Source organism: Xenopus laevis, chromosome 5L, assembly GCF_017654675.1.
Source record: "Xenopus laevis strain J_2021 chromosome 5L, Xenopus_laevis_v10.1, whole genome shotgun sequence".
Lineage (NCBI taxonomy): Eukaryota > Metazoa > Chordata > Amphibia > Anura > Pipidae > Xenopus > Xenopus laevis.
In genome coordinates this window covers 92,620,218-92,637,425 of record NC_054379.1, presented here as the reverse complement: position 1 = coordinate 92,637,425, position 17,208 = coordinate 92,620,218, and the positions used below count along the sequence as shown (strand labels likewise).

General features: G+C 37.7%; 1 protein-coding gene and 1 pseudogene across 1 annotated transcript in view; one reads left to right on the top strand and one right to left on the bottom strand.

Annotated features, from left to right (window-relative positions):
- Positions 1–17,208, bottom strand: part of LOC108705643 — a 182,613-nt gene that overhangs the window by 58,779 nt on the left and 106,626 nt on the right. Inside the window, exons 6-9 of the mRNA XM_041563080.1 lie at positions 6,923–7,040; positions 5,724–5,904; positions 5,500–5,626; positions 2,650–2,814 (exon numbers count right to left, since the gene is read on the bottom strand). Of these exons, the coding sequence (XP_041419014.1) occupies positions 2,650–2,814; positions 5,500–5,626; positions 5,724–5,904; positions 6,923–7,040 (591 nt within the window). The remainder of the gene's footprint in view (positions 1–2,649; positions 2,815–5,499; positions 5,627–5,723; positions 5,905–6,922; positions 7,041–17,208) is intronic.
- LOC121393732 lies at positions 10,046–12,958 on the top strand (annotated as a pseudogene).

The following is a 17,208-nucleotide window of genomic DNA, read 5'->3' as shown; positions in this document are numbered from 1 at the left end:
AGAACCTGCAGCTCTACAAAGCTACAAGCAGTTATGTGTTAATTGGTTCAAAGGGAATATGCTATTCACATGAAGCCTTTTTTTTTTTCTTTGAAAGGGGTTGTTCACTTTTAAATTAACATTTAGGGGCTGATTCACTAAGCTCGAGTGAAGGATTCGAATGAAAAATACTTCGAATTTCGAAGTATTTTTTGGGTACTTCGACCATCGAATTGGTTAAATTCGTTCGAAGTCGAACGAAATCGAACGAATCGAACGAAAAATCGTTCGACTATTCGACCATTCGATAGTCGAAGTACTTCCCCTTTAAAAAAAACTTCGACCCCCTACTTCGGCAGCTAAAAGCTACCGAAGTCAATGTTAGCCTATGGGGAAGGTCCCCATAGGCTTGCCTGTGATTTTTTGATCGAAGGATTTTCCTTCGATCGTTGGATTAAAATCCTTCGAATCGTTCGATTCGAAGGATTTAATCGTTCGATCGGACGGAAAATCCTTCGATCGATCGATCGCAGGATCAGCGCTAAATCCTTCGACTTCGATATTCGAAGTCGAAGGATTTCAATCCGAGGGTCGAATTTCGAAGTATTTTTAACTTCGAAATTCGACCCTTAGTGAATCGGCCCCTTAGTAAGATGAAGAGAGTAATATTCTATGACATTTTGCAATTGGTTTTAATTTTTTATTATTTGTGGCTTTTGAGTTATTTCGATTTTTATTCAGCGGCTCTCTAGTTTACAATTGCAACAATCTGATTGCTAACATGCAAATTACCCTAACAACCATGCATTGCTGCAATATGAATAGGGCCTGAATAGAAAGAGGAATAATAAAAAGTAGCAGTAACCATACATTTGTAGCCTTGCAACGCATTTATTATTTAGGTGGGTCAGTGACTCCCATTTGAAAGCTAGAAAGAGTGAGAAGAAGAAGGCAAATAATTCAAAATGACAAAAACTATAAAAAAATAAAATAACGAAGACCAATTGAAAAGTTGCTTAGAATTGGCCATTCAATAACATGCTAAAAGTTAACTTACAGGTGAACCACCCCTTTGATGCAAAACGGCAATGATAAAATCAATTATTTTACAAAATGAAATGCTTAAAGCAAATTAGAGTCATAATCATCTATCTTTATTGCATAAACTAACTTTGTGATGGCAGAAATTGTACTACTTACTTAATACACAAGGAAAACAATACTTCAATAAAATAAAGAGTGAGGAATCAGTGTCTTTGTTTTAATTCCTACAGCAACGTTCATTCCAGTGTCCTGATACGAGGGGTGTACAGAAACATTGCATGTCACTCAGCAACACATATTTTTTTTTTTTAAATTCGGGTAGTTTATTGAGTGTATAAAAATAGCAGTTTACAAAATAGAGTCAAAACAAGGAAGAACAATGTATCACAGGTTACATGTCTTAGATAAAAAACATTGCAGAAAATATAACATCTCTACTAGGCACAACAGTTCACATCTGTATTATTACATCTGTCACCTTCCCTGAAACCTGACAGTTTAAACTGCTAGAAGTTCAGCAACACATATTTAAAGACGTACAGGGAAACCTCAACTTTAGGTTTCCCTGCATTTTACACTGTTTTTGTGGTCCCAACAATAAATAATGCACAATATAATTGCATTTCCATGATTTTACATTTTACGACATTGTTGAAAAAACTTGAGGAGTGGAGGTGCTACTGTAGAACATACTCCTCCTAGCTATTGCAAATTTTGAGCAGTCCCTCAGTAAGCTATAGATGAAGAAAAGGGTTGCTTAAAACAGGAATATATTGCTAAAGCACATTTTGGAAGGTTGTGCCCTATGCCCCATTTTAAAGAATCCTTTATCATGCACTGGTACAGAGACAAGCTACCTTTTAAAGGAGAAACAAACCTTTTATTAAAACAAAAACCCTACCCTACATAGACCCCCCCCAGCCGAGCTGTTACCCCAGGCAAATGCCCCTAACTTTTTACTTACCCCCGTGGTGCAGATTCAGGGATCAGATTTCACGACAGCCATCTTCCAGGTCTTCGTGTCTTCTTCTGGCACTTCTGCAATTTCCGTAAATTTCGGCGCATGCGCAGTTGTCGCAAGATGGGAAATTGCTCCTACTGCGCATGCGCCACTACGCAAGTCTCAGTGTCAGAATACTGAAGACCCGAAAGATGGCTGCCGTAAACTCCAATGCCTGAATCTGCACGAGGGGTAAGTAAAAAGTTAGGGGCATTTGCCCAGGGTAGCAGCTGGGGGGGGGGGAGGTGGGAGATAATTATTTACTACAAACCAACCACCATGTTTATTTCAGTTAAGTATATTTGGGTTACCCCAGCCAGTGGAGATGGCAGGCCTCTGGAAAAGCCTCCCACTAACATCTAGTGATACAAAACAAGATTTTACAAATGAAAAAAACATAATTATTTATAAACTTTTAGGATACATCTGTAGTATCACATCAGAAATGTATATTCCATTAGAAATCCAATTCTTTAAAAAGTGGACATGGGCTATAAAAATTTCAGAGAAATGCTTTATGTGCTTCATATTTTTCCCTAATCCCCAGGTCCCCCTTTTTATTTGATAAAATTGGGGAGCCATAGTCTGTGTTCCATCAGTCCTCTCTGTCTCTTAATTTTATTTACCTTTCTTTTTCTTTTCCAGCATCCACTTTCCAGTAAATCCTTCCCATCTTGTGTTACAAACATGATTTCATTCTTATTTAAAGCAACATCAGACATAAATAATTGGCGACCATAAACCCACCAGCACTGTTTCAGTGAACTGCCAGGTGACTTCCAGCAAAAAACCTATGAAAATGGATAATAAAAATTAGAGAATTAAACGAAAATGTATCATTTACGAATACCATTTTGAGTTCCTTCACAATCGAATTCTTCGGATATATATATTATTATTATTATTATTATTATTAACATGTATTTATATAGCGCCAACATATTGCGTAGCACTGTAAAGTAAATGTGATTATACAACTACATCACATGAATTACATATATAGAATATATGGAGTAACAAACATCACAGTCAATACAGGTACAAAAAGGTGAGGAAGGCCCTATGCATAGGCATACAGTCTAAAGGGAAGGGAGTAATACACAAGGTGTGGGAGTGGACAAGATCGAATTGAGTGGGTGAGAAACGTGGTATTGTATGTGGTGTTGCGTTTGGTAGTTAAGCAGAGTGAGGGTAGGCTTCTCGAAAGAAGTGCGTTTTCAGAGATTTTTTGAAAGCAGAAAGGTTGGGAGAAAGTCGGACAGACCGTGGAAGAGCGTTCCAGAGGAGGGGTGCAGCCCTTGCAAAGTCTTGAATGCGAGCATGTGAGGAGGTAATGAGAGAAGAGTTGAGTAGCAGGTCAGTAGAGGAGCGTAGTAAGCGAGTGGGTGAGTATATAGAGATGAGTTCAGAGATGTAGGGTGGAGCAGAGTTGTGAAGTGCTTTGAAAGTCAGTGTCATTAATTTGAATTTGATTCTGAAAGGTAACGGAAGCCAGTGCAGGGATTGACAGAATGGCGAGGCAGAGGATTATAAACCACCTGTAATTTCCAGCTTTTGTTGAGTTATTTGATTGATTTACATGGTATATTTAGATATGGTCTTCTTCCAACTGGCTTTTCACAACAATATTATATATATATCTTGCTATCTTGAACTAAAACGCAACTCACATTTGCATAGCAATCATTATGAGATATTTATATTATTGAGATGTTTAATGATTGATATGCAAATTTTAGTGATGTTGTTAACACGTCAGTCTCTATGTGTTCTTTCCCGCCTTGTTTGGGTATTTATGGCATTTTTACAAACAATTAGAGAAAGGTCTCGTATGTAACAATAAAACTTTTTTACTTTCTACATAAGACCTGAAAGTGCGGACCGTTCTTGCTGACTACAGGCACGCTGAAATATATTTTCGAGAGTGCTGGCTATTTTGTGGAATATGTATATATATCTATATCTATATATATCTATATCTATATCTATATATATATATATATACTAATCCAGAAAGCATGAGTGCACACTGGGATTTTAATTAAAAATCAAATATTTATTAAGTTACATTAAAACTGTTCAATGTTTCGGTCCACCTCTAGGACCATTATCAAGACACTGAACGTTTTACAATGTAAACTTTAAGTAGAAAAAAGGAAGAGACACTCCCCTTATCACAAACCCCAAATATAATCATATGTTCATAATCATATCCTTCACTGTGAAGGAAGAGACAAAAGAATAAATTATTATATAAAGTTAAAAACACATTGCAACTTAAATAGTTAATGGACTTCAGAAACTGATAACATCAGGAAACATTTCTAACAAAGTATCAATTTTAGTTCATATACTAGAACAGCAACAAGAGTAACGATTTTCAAACTCTATGTATGCACAATGGCAACCATAGAGGCTTAGCAGTAGGGCTATGTGGGGATCACCTTTGTTTTAAAAAACAGGTTAAGGGACAATTCTCATTAAGGCCAAGTGGGGACAGGGTATTTAATTTTTTAATCCAAAATACCTCCTTTTGTAGTAGAATGTTGGATCGATCACCCCCCCCCCCGCCTCAAAGGAGGAATGTGATCAATGCCTATATATTTGAAAGTAGGCAATCTGTGTCCCTGTTCAAGAAAATGTTTAGCTACTGGTTTCATGGTTCTGCCGTCGCGGAAGGCCGTGTTTATTGCGGATCGGTGTGCGTCCATCCTAAGCCTCAATGTCAAATCGGTTTTCCCTACATACGATAGGCCACATGGGCAAGTAATCAGGTAAATCACATGTGTTGTATTACAGGTAATGTGGTGTCTTATAGTAAATCGTTTACCCGTATGTGGATGTAAAAAAGACTGCCCGGGGGACATAAATCTGCAAGAGGTACACCTAGGGCATCTGTAGCATCCAGGCTTGGCGTTAGAGAGCCAGGTGCGCGTAAGATTATGATAGCAATGTACTGGGTCACTTTTAACAAGTAGATCCCTTAAATTAGTACCTCTTTTATAGCAGACTAACGGGGGGTCAGAAAAAATCCTGGCCAAATCAGCGTCAGATTGTATTATATTCCATTGTTTTTTAATAAAGTTGCCCACATTTTTGGTATGTTGATTATATTTAGTACTGAAGACCACCCCGGATTGATTCTCCCTTGTTCTCACAGGTTCAACCTGGTGTTTCCTCGCTATCGCCAGAGCCTCATTTAACACCCTATAGGAATAGCCCCTCTCTTTAAACCTATTCCACATCAGCTAACCGAGATGTGGAACCATACAATTGTCACTGGTGTGAACTTTTTTCTGAGAAAAACATGCACATGGAAATATTTTGACACGTTTTCTTAAATAAGCCATCATAGGCGAGAAAAAGAGTTGCACGCAATTGTCTCCATATTGATGTCTAGGTCATGCTTAAAGTTAATTTAAAAATTTTAACTTTCATAAAAAACACTCAAACACTAAAAAGTAATAATCTCATACCCTTCCAGCTTGATCCAAAGCAAAAACACTTGCAGGCTGGCCACCATTCTCTTTAAGATGCTCAGGTGGAGCTGCCTTGTGTTCCAAAAAGCCCCCTGAAACAAGAACTTTCTTCAGGGTTAGCTGTCTGCAAGAAAAAAAATATAAGACACAGTTTGGGTCATGTAACAATCTAAACAAACTTTCATGTAGAAAAAATATATACAAAAATAGGCATGTCTTACTTTGATGCAAGCTTTTTGCACTGATACTCGGACAGAAGGTAAATATCTCCCCTTTCACTGACACAAACTGTAGCGCCATCACTTGCTGACACAAGAGTTATGTTTATATCTTTATGATGAAGTGCGGATACTTGGCGAGGACAACTTACAAATTTTTCTCCATTAGGATCTTGCAAGTATACTACAAAGCAAGAAATTAAAAATCTCAGCATGAGCACCAAAGTTCACTATTTAATCAAATAAATGCATACGGTATGTATGACAGAGATATTAGTTAGTTAGGTTAGGGAAAGAATACTTAATACTTACTTTATACACTTTACATTTACTTTAAATGTCCATTTAAACATGTTATTCATCTTGAATAATTCTGGAAGTTTTCGGGGTTATGTACTAAAATCTGAATATATCTCATAATTTAAATAAAAAAAGCTTGTCCAAACTCCCATCCTCAATTTTGCCTTATTTACGAATAAAATAACTGGAATAAAACAAATCGGTAAAAAATACAATAAAATCGCACAAAACCCTGAATGATATGATTTTTTCGGACTTTTTTCTCAGAATCACTTATTTATCCGTTTTTTTTGCCCCAAAACCCTGAATTTATCGGATTACCCAGAGCAAAGCTATCTTCCAATTGGGATATGGACATTTCCCATCGACTTATACAGGAAGTCAACAGGTCTGAGATAGCAGATTTTCAGATTCTGTCTTTTTACAGCATAGGGGTAAAATAAATCTTGAAAAAGTCGCGTTTTTTGCCACGAAAAATGCACGTTTTTGCCCCAGAAAGCTCGACCAGATAAATTTGAGGTTTAGTAAATAACCCCATTAACGTTATGAGGGTATTTAGGGAGCCAAATCTGTTACACTAGCCTAAAGCAGGACTGTTGTCTTGGAGACTAGCTGACTCAAGATGACCCTACCAAATGATTTCTATGGCCTCCAGGTTCGAACAAATATGAAAAACAGTTGCATCACTTGGAAATAGCAGGACAGCAGTAGTCTAATAAATGCAAAGACCTTAAGAGCGCAGTCACAAAATGAAGTGTTCTTTTGAAACTTGGGTTGCTTTATAAACAGAACAGTGTTTTATATTTAAACAGTTAATTAAAGCAAAATGTAGCACATATCAAATACCAAATTGATTTTAACATTGTGACATAGTATAAAAACCTGTAAAATAATATATTTACCTAACGGGCCACCATTCAATCCCACTGTATAAACAGCATCTTTAATCCACAGAACAGTGTGAAACCTTCCAGCAGCGACCCCTAACACAGTCTTTCCCTTCATGGTTTTGGCCTGAATCTGCAATTAAATTAATAATACTTTAATAATCACTTGGAAGTAATCCAGACAGCAAGACACTTTAGTAGTCCCAATATTCAAACTGACTCATTCAGTTTAACGTATCACTGTAATGGAATAGTTTCATAATAATGATAATCATAATAAATCAATCCTAAAAGTAGCTTAGCAATACATTTAAAATGAAAAGCATTTCCTAAATGTAATCTTTTTTTTTCTTTTAAGTTTGTAGCCTGCCACACTCTTCTCTTGTACAAAAAACATAACTGGTCTTAAATGGTAACCTTTATAAAAGTATTGAAGTATTTTAAGTTATAACTGTAATTTTGAACAGGTTAGCTTTCCTTACTTATAAGTGTCATTGGCATTTTGCTACACTATACACATATAAATAGCATTATGTACTCTTTGTAACACAAATTTCACGGAGTCATGTGACAAGAGATTATTGAGCACTGTTTATAGGCAATGGAATCTGAAGTTAAGGCAATGTGCGCACCATGAGGCATATAAACATCTATGAATAGCTTCCGCTTTCAGTATGTTCTCATTGCATTTATTGCAGTGGTGAGTGACTTCTGTAGACCTCACTCACTGGAAATGAAACCGGGTGGACTTCCATGCAATTGTGTCCGATTCGCATCAAAATTAATTTTGGTTACTTATATGCAGTTGCATCAGGAACAGCAAAATTGCATCAGACTCATGACCCCTTTGTGACTGCAATGATGCTGAAGTTCCAGGGAAAAAAATATGTGGATTGTGTTCAAAATTGCACTTTGCTCACTGCACTAGTTTATGTAAATGAGCCCTAAAATCTTGCATACGTAATGAATCGAATCCTAATTTGCATATGCAAATTAGGGACAGGAAAGGAAAAAGTGTAAAAAATTCTTCTTTTCTGTTGAAAAATCACGTGATTTCCCTACCCGTCCCTAATTTACATATGCCAATTAGGATTCGGATTGGCCAAGCACAAGGATTCGGTGAATCCTGCTGAAAAAGGCCAAATCCCGAACCGGATCCTGGATTCGGTGCATCCGTATTTAATATGCTTTTGGAATTATCTAAACCTATTTAACATTTTCTCATTTCAGACTTAAATACTGAAATTCAAAGTGCTGTAAGATGTCTGGTGCAGCCCCAATTCTTAAAGTCGTCTTAACATCATTATCAAGTAACAATGGCTTATAAGTAATAAGGGATGCACCGAATCCACTATTTTGTATTCGACCGAGCCCCCTAATCCTTTGCGAAAGATTCGGCCGAATAGCGAACCTAATCATAATTTGCATATGCAAATTAGTGGTGGGAAGGGGAAAACATTTTTTACTTACGATTTCTCTCCCTGCTCCTAATTTGCATATGCAAATTAAAATATTGTTCGGCCAGGCAGAAAGATTTGCCCAAATCCGAATCCTGCTGAAAAAGGCAGAATCCTGGCTGAAACCGAATCCTGGATTCGGTGCATCCCTATACGTAATACATCAAGCATACTGGTTGTAAGAACTGACATTGAAAGAACACAATTGACTTGTTTATGGGCTACAATTTTGCACCAGGGACAGGACAAAAGGCAAAAAGTGTCCAGCAGTTACTACAACTTTATGGATGTGCAAGGGTTTACAGAATCATTCCCATGAGAAAACTGTACATGTTTCCTTAGCAATCGTTGCTAGGCCCTTTTTTACATCCAGCTACCTACTGAAAGTTTTAAGGAGTACATAAATAAGTGAATAATATTGTGTTTTTAAAATTGGAGGTTAGGGCAAGAAAGTAGAGTAATAATATATCGTACCACTAGTTTTGAAAACAATGTGGGGAGGTCTGTCTTTCATTACCAGATCCAATGGAGTATATCCATCTTTATCTTGAATGTAAAGGTTACTGCCATGCTATGCGAAGAAAAGCGACACTTAAAACCAAATTTGTTTTTATACAAGAAACTGAGATGTAACATTCTGACATTTATAGATTGATATTTAATCTATGAATGCATGGTTGTTAGGGTAATTGGACCATAGCAACCAGATAGCCAAAATTGCAAACTGGAGAGCAAATTGTCTAAGAACATCACTATCTGCATCATACTAAAAGTTAACTCTACGAAGGTAAACAATCCCTTTAAGCAGCAGAAACTCCAGAAGTTTTAAGACCTTGTTTCCTATTACCATTTAGGTGTGGAAATGAATTAGTTTCAGAACATTGTAGGCCTAAACCACTGTCACCCTAATCAAGACTTGGGGTTAATAGAAATCTGTGGGACACATTGTGGCAGTTTACAACACTCAATCATCCACCAGATACCTCAACATTCGGCATTACAAACAACAAGAGAGCATAGGCCTTCGAGATATGGCCAGACAAATATAATTGAACTACAACTCCCATGATTAAGCCTCGAAAGCGAATGCTGGCTGCTGTATGCTGTGCATATATACGGAACGCATTTTAGGACATCCTGCTGCGAAATACATCTCCTTCATGCGATGTCCTATGTTTTCGGAATGGTGCATCTGTTGCTTTTACCGTCAGTCATCGTCCAAATCTGCAATCGCACCTGCGTCCTCTACCCTTCATTCTCAGCCTTCATACGAACTGCGCCCTCAGTCTTCCCCCTCAGCCCTCCACCCTCGCTCACCACTTCAGAAAGTTATGAATAAGACTGTCGGCTGAAAAGAGAGATCTGCGGGGGAGTACTGAGCAGGGAGGGCGGAGGGACGAGGACTAAAAGGAAGAGGACTGAGGGCGGAAGGCAGAGGATTGAGGGCGGAAGGAAGAGGATTGAGGGTGGAGGATGGAGGATTGAGGGTGGAGGATGGAGGGCTGATGGCGGAGTTGGTAAGACTGAAGGTTGAGAAGGGAGGGTAGAGGACGGAGGTGCGATTGCAGATTTCAACGATGACTGACGGTAAAAGCAACCGATGCGCCATTCCAAAGACATAGGACATCGCAAGAAGGAGAAGTATTTCGCTGCAGCATGTCCTAAAATGCGTTCCGTATGAATGACGGCTGGAGTATAGAGAAGGAGGCATTGAGTATAGTGGATGAAAGGGAGTGCATGAAGTATGGAGCAGGAGGTGATGCCATAGATGAGGGATAAGTTATTGGAAAGCACATTGTGGAAGTTGAAACATTAGGGATGCAGGCGTTTTGACAAAGGGAGAACGCATTTGGCACAAAGACGGAAGTTGTCCTACAATGGACACCGTACATTCAGCCTTAGTACTGGCAACGCGCCCCTACCGGCTGCCTTACGTGCTTCAACCAGGAAATCGTCAGGCCAGTTTGGTTTCATGTTCAGACGGAGCATAGCCAGGCACGCTGTGTCAGTGAGTGTGCTAATGAACAAACATGGTGCTAAACTTAACACGGGCACTCCGCAACTTTAACCTTGAAAATCGGGCTCGTGGGCTTATTGGCAAGGAGAAGCCAAGGCCTGCACCCTCCCACCCGAAAACAGAGGATGCACTGAGGGCAACCAAAACACGTGAGTTATGGGGGGGACATGTTTACTCACAGCAGCCTAATATTGGCATTCTCACTGCTTTTGTGTTTTTTTTATTAGCAGAATTTGTTTTTCTATATTATATATTCTAAAACATTTACTAGATGGGCTGCTGCTAATGTCCTCTTCCACTCTGTATGACAATGTTACCTGAAGTGTGAGAGAAATGCATGCTGGGAATTGTAGTTCTTCATTGGTTAGAGGTCACGACTCGAGGGGTTTGTTCTCTAATGTGAAATTATTCAGGCATCTAGCAAAGTAATTTATGTTTATTATTAGTAGATCATTCCTGTTCTAAAGCTGGCGCTATTAAGCTTTCATTGCTGGTGCTATTAAGATAATTCAGATAAGGTTATGATGGGTGTCCCCGTCACCACTGTGGGCTCTATGGCCAATTGCAGCTCTTGTGTTTGTATTTGGCCAGGAAAGAGCAGTTTTAGTCCTATGCAATCTACCTGGCTGCAGATTGAGTCAAGTATCAATTGGCGTAAACAATCTCCCTGCGTATAAAAGCGTAAGCCGCCCTTTATTAGGTAATTCCATGGATAATTTACTTTTTTGTAATTAGCTTTTAGTATGATGTAATATAGTAAGTAAGGTTGAAAAAAGACACATGTCCATCAAGTTCAACCTTTTCTTTTTTTAATCTGCCTACCAGTTGATGCAGAGGAAGGCAAAAAACCCATCTGAAGCCTCTCCAATTTGCCTCAGAGGGGGGGAAAAAATTCCTTCCTGACTCCTAAATGGCAATCGTTTACAAATGTAACAAATGGGATCCTTTATTGCTGATTTTCTTGAATAATATTTATTTGGGGTGCATTTCTGTTTTAATCAGATCACCCAGACATTGAAGATAAAATCCGTAACAAAGATAATCTGCTTCTGACAAGGCTGAAAGAAGTTTATGTTGACTCCAGTGACCCATCTTCTGAGGTAAAGTTATTTAAGCCTTTTTTTTTTTTTTTTTACTCCAGCCAACAGATTTTTTTTTTTTTGTTTTGTTTAACTATACTTCAGAACCAAATTCTCTTCCAATATAAACTCCATGCTATGTGTGTGTATATTATATATGTGCAGTATATTGTTGCTCCTTAAGTTTAATTAAGTGACAGCAGCACAGAGCATGTGCAGTGAATCAGCAGAACATAAGATGGGGAGCTACCGGGGCATCTTTGAATTCACAAATCTTCACTGCTAAAGGGCTGGGGTTGCCTTGGGCTGGTACAGAGTTTTCGAAAAAATAATGTGCAGCATTTTAGCCTACTTCTTTGTAGGACAGTGCAGTTATCTACGAACGGCAGCACCAGACTGGGGTATCAGGTAAGTGTTTATACTCACTGGAGATGCCTAACACCCCCCCCCCCATCTGAGTGATTAATCATTTCCTTCTACTTTAAGCTTTAGTTTTTCTGTTAAAGAAGAAACCTGGAGTAATAAACAGCATGTTGTACAATGTGTAAAGGAATTAGTGTAGCTACATCATTGTGATTATAATGACTTCTCAGCAAGCACCATAGAGCGATCCTCTTCTTCTGCCTCTTTCCTGAACGGCCCCTGGCCAACGTGCAGTAGAGTGAAAAAGTCGACATACTGCGCATGTGCAACCACGTGATGGAGGAAGACGATGGCTCCATGGTCCTCCCTGAAAGTATCTCAAGTCATTGCAATTTACTACTAACAGAGCCCATGATATCAGGTAAGTCATTAGAATCACTGGGGGTGCCTAAAATTAGTAAATGGCATGTTATGGAATATGTAGAGGGATTTATGTAAGTATATCAGTTATATGCCCCTTTTAACTGTGCATTGAAAATCTAATCAGTACTTCTGATGGAACTGCCCTGAAGTAGCTGTGTGAGTTCAGAAAACAAGCTCACACCTTGAATGTTTTGAGAAAAACCCTGGAACTTGAGTGTATTTGCTTGGTAAAACAAGTAAGCCAACAATTGTTGCATTTATAAAGAAATGTGATAATATATTTTTAACCATTTAAATAGGTACAAACCAAAGAGAGTGCATCTGCGCAAGAAGAGCTTAGACTTCCAAAACTCACTGTGAATCGAGAGTCCCTTATGGATCTGGATGTAGAGAGTATTCCTAAAGGAAAGATTTCTGTGCTTGAGGCACTGACACTTCTCAACAACCATAAAAATTCTCCAGAAACCTGGACTGCCAGAAGACTACCACTTAGACTCCAAGAAGACCCAGGCACTGCTGGAATACTTTATACCTTTCAACGTGAAAATGATTCCACCCAAAGACAAGAAGCAAATTACAGACTCGTAGAACACCGGAACTTAATAGCTGAAGGCAATTATTTATATTTATTTGAGAACTCTAATCTGATGAATATTTTGTTTTCTTTAACCCTTCTTATCTGTGATTTCTTGCATTAAAGTCTTTGTGGTAATTGGATAGTCTGTCCCAGTGTACTCACCTTTCTGCATTCCATGCAAACTAGACTTCTTGCATCCCTTCTTATATATTTAATCTTATACTATATGACACAAACCAATAGAGAGATCAGTTATGTACTTGCTTACCACTTTGTACGTTGGGTGCTCAAGCCGCACACCTTGAACTTCGGGAGCCATACATGGAACACACAGAAAAACAGGCTGGCACTTTCCAGGCCACAAACAGGAGTAAAGTCAAAGCAGCTCAGTTGAGTGAAAAACGTACTAGTTTATTTGTATCAGTACATAATTGTAAAAAGATTTAAACATTTTGTGCCTCAGGAGCGAAATTAATCATAGGCTTATCTTATATCATCTCAAGACATTTCCCAATATTGTGGTCAATATTTTTGCGTAGATTATAGGGCTTAAGTTCCATAAACTAACAAATCAACACATTTTCAACTTTGTTCTGTAGAACATGAGAGATCATCTGAATTGTAAGTTATCCTATCCACTGAATACTTAATAAAATAGCCTACAAGAGGTTCTGTTTGGCAGTACACCTGACTTTTACTCAACCAAAAATTGTTTCCAAACCAGGAATTCAAAAATAGGCACCAGCTTTGAGGCCACTGGGAGTATTCTTCAGAAGCAGGCTTCATGGCATCTGGCAAAATGCCTGTGGACACTCATATTTTATTTAGAACTGTTGTGTCCCCTTGCTTTAACCCTTTAGATCTTAATGCCCATCTGTCACTCGGGCTTCATTATCTTAGCTAATTCTTTACAGGTGCTCATCTTCAATGAGAAGAGACAATACTGAGCACAATTATAGAATATCTCTGAGACAGGTGCCTTACTTTCATTACTGCAATATTCATTATTAATTATATTTATTTCATATCACTGAAAAAGTTCTAAACTGTGGTATAACGGGGTTTCTTAAAGAAATTATACACCTCCAAATGCTACTGCTAATGAATTATTATAGATGTTACAGGTAATAGATGTTACAGGTAATGGTGTTGTACCATGTTAGCCAGTCAGAGTTATCGAGTAAAAGTTTTGTATGAAACATTACAAAAGTTGTATTACGATGATATTTTCATTGGCTAACTATGATTAACAGTAGCATATGGATATTCCTTAACAGTTTTTATACATGTCGGCACTTGGTCTGGGACAATAATTTGTAGGGATGCACCGAATCCAGGATTCGATTCGGGATTCTGCCTTTTACAGCAGGATTCGGATTCAGCCGAATCCTAATTTGCTTATGCAAATTAGGGGTGGGGAGGGAAATCTAATGACTTTTTGTCACAAAACAAGGAAGTTAAAAATGGTTTCCCCTTCCCACCCCTAATTTGCATATGCAAATTAGGATTCGGTTCGGTATTCTGCCGAATCTTTCGTAAAGGATTCGGGGGTTCAGCCCTAATAATTTAGTTACAAGTTGCCCTACAGGAACTCTTTATGGGTCTTGATAATAAGTCACTTCTGCTTGAAAAAAAACATATATATTTGCACTCAGATCACAGTGAAAATAATGGATAAAAATATAACACCCAGGGGACTCGGGCAAATTCATTAAGATTCGTAGTTGCGCCAGGATCCGCTTCGCTGCACTTCGCTAGGCGTATTTTCGCCAGCGCTACGTTAATTCTCTAAAATCCGAAGTTGCGCTCAGGGGAAGCGTAAGGTTGCGAAGTTGCGCTAGCGTTAATTCGCAAAGCAAAGTTACGCTAGCGATGCTTAATTTGCATGTGGCGCCAAATTGAAGTTATAATGGAGGTATATGTAGCATCACTACACAAGCCTGGGAAACCTTCAAAACAGCAAATAGATTATTTATTTTGCCCTACACATGTGCCCACTGTATATTTAAGGTGCCAAGAGTTAGGAAATGTAGGGGGGAAGGAGAGTAGCCCCAAAAAAAATTTCGATCTTTTTCAGCCTATCACCCATAGTAGTTACGTCCGTTGCGCAAATTCACCGGACGTAATGGTGCGAAGTAACACTAGCAAATTTACGCCAGCGTCCGTTAACGAACGGCGAATTAACGAAAATGCGCATTCACGCTGGCGTTAGGTGCTTCGTCTTTTAGTGAATTTGCCCCTCAGTGGGAGAAAGTGCTGGCAATCTTTCTATTGAGATGCTTCTGCACAGACGGCTAATAACAGGAGTAGCACCTTGTTACATTTTCTGATCCCTCCAAGCAGCATTGCAGTACAAATACAATCATTTTGTTGCTTAGTTTGCAAGCACTTTCCTTTTCATAATAAAGGCTGCAAAGGATAAAATGAATATTTATTTTGTAGAGAAACTCATCACAACAGAGTAATCGTTTTAAACAAAGCTATTGTCTATTGTGGGGACCCCAACCTTTTTTACTCGTGAGCCATATTTAGATTTAAAAAGAGTTGGGGAGCAATGCATATATATATATATATATATATATATATATATATATATATATATATATAGATATAGATATAGATACTGTATATAGTATGTATTATCGCTGATAAACTCTATCTCAAATTTGAAATAAATCTGCCCCCATGCCTGGCTAACTGGCTCTTATATCACACTGGTTGGAAGTACCTTTGCTTGGGTTGACTGTGACCTGCATAACTCAAATGTGTTGGGAGATCTTTATTTGGAGAAAACCTTATGGTGCACAGACATTTTGGGGCAGATTTATCAGATTTGGAAGTGCAAAAAACTTTGAAATTAGACCATCGAATAGGCTTGTTTGATATTCGAAGTAGAATTCGTAGGATTTTTAACATTGTACGATCATACTTCGAATAATACGATTTAATCGTACGATCGTACGATTTCACTTTGACTTCTAAAAACTTAGCCAAATGTTGGCTATATGTTCTAGGATGTCCCCATAGGCTAACATAGCAATTCAGCAGGTTTAAGGTGGCAAAGTGTCGACATTTTTTAAAGAGACAGTACATAAAATTATCGAATGGTCGAATAGATGAAGCATTTTCACTTCAAATCAAAGTCGAAGTACCCAAAAAATACTATGAAATTCAACGTTTTTCCATTCAAATATTCACTTCGACCCTTAGTAAATCTGAGCCTTTGAATTGCACTCTTGGAGCGTTTAAGAAAAAGATAAAGAACCAGTAGTTGTAATCTGTATGTAAAAAAGTGTCTCTGTTATTTATTTATATTAAGGAATATGTTAAAATCTTTATAGCTAATCTACAAAAATTTTTTGAAAAAAAGCAAGATATCTGCCAAAGTTTCTTAATGGAATATGTTAAAAGTGTGTTTGCAAATTCTCTAATTTCCTTGCTTTTATTTTTTTGGTTTATATTTTTGCTTCCAAATTGTTAAATTTGATATGTTATTCAGCATCAGATGTTAAACAGGAACAAGGAAAACATTACAGGCCACTTTAGTATTAAGTAATTTAATTTTCATTTCAGAATGCACAAAATGCATGGTTTCATTTCTCTTTGTAGAATCAAATCTTTGCCCAAACACCATAGGCTTTACAGATGGGGAAAAAGATCAAAGAAGTGAATGCAAGGGATATATTTTATTAAAAAATGTTTTTCAAACACCTTGTTTTTTTAAATAATGAAATTATACAGTATCTTGGTATTCTGCAGATCAGGGTCCCATAAATAGAAATATCAGGCTTCAGGTTTCCTACAATAGCTAAATGTGGACAGATAGAAAAAAACTCCAGTCAACATGACTGATTCAGCCAGAGACTAACCCCTACCCCTTTGGTACATGTAGCAATGGCATTTGTTGTCTCTTGCTGGGAACTTTTAGTGCTGTCATGTGCAGTGTGACTTTTATAAAGCTGTTTAGGTACATCTTCCAATATGCAACCTAAAAAAATTGTAGTATCATTATGTTTCAAGTTTCAAAAAAATGGGTTTATTTTACAATATGAATTTGCATATTGATTGTCACTATTTGGATATGATGTTTTCTGAAATGGGGAAGTACAATATAACCTTATGAATCATTGTAATTACATATAAGGTTATGAATGTTCCTTTTCTTTTGGAAACATTAGGTAATAAAGCTCTTGTTTTTAAACATAAATTACCGAGTGCAGTTTTATGAGGTAATGTTTTTCAGATTAAATATACATTCCTCTCAGATGTCATGTAGGACCGCTAACCTTTCCCATAAGCAGTAAAATGTGGTACTACTGGTCTGTATAATTGATTAAATCATACATTTTCAGCTTTAAAGAACATCTATTTAATATTGGTCATTT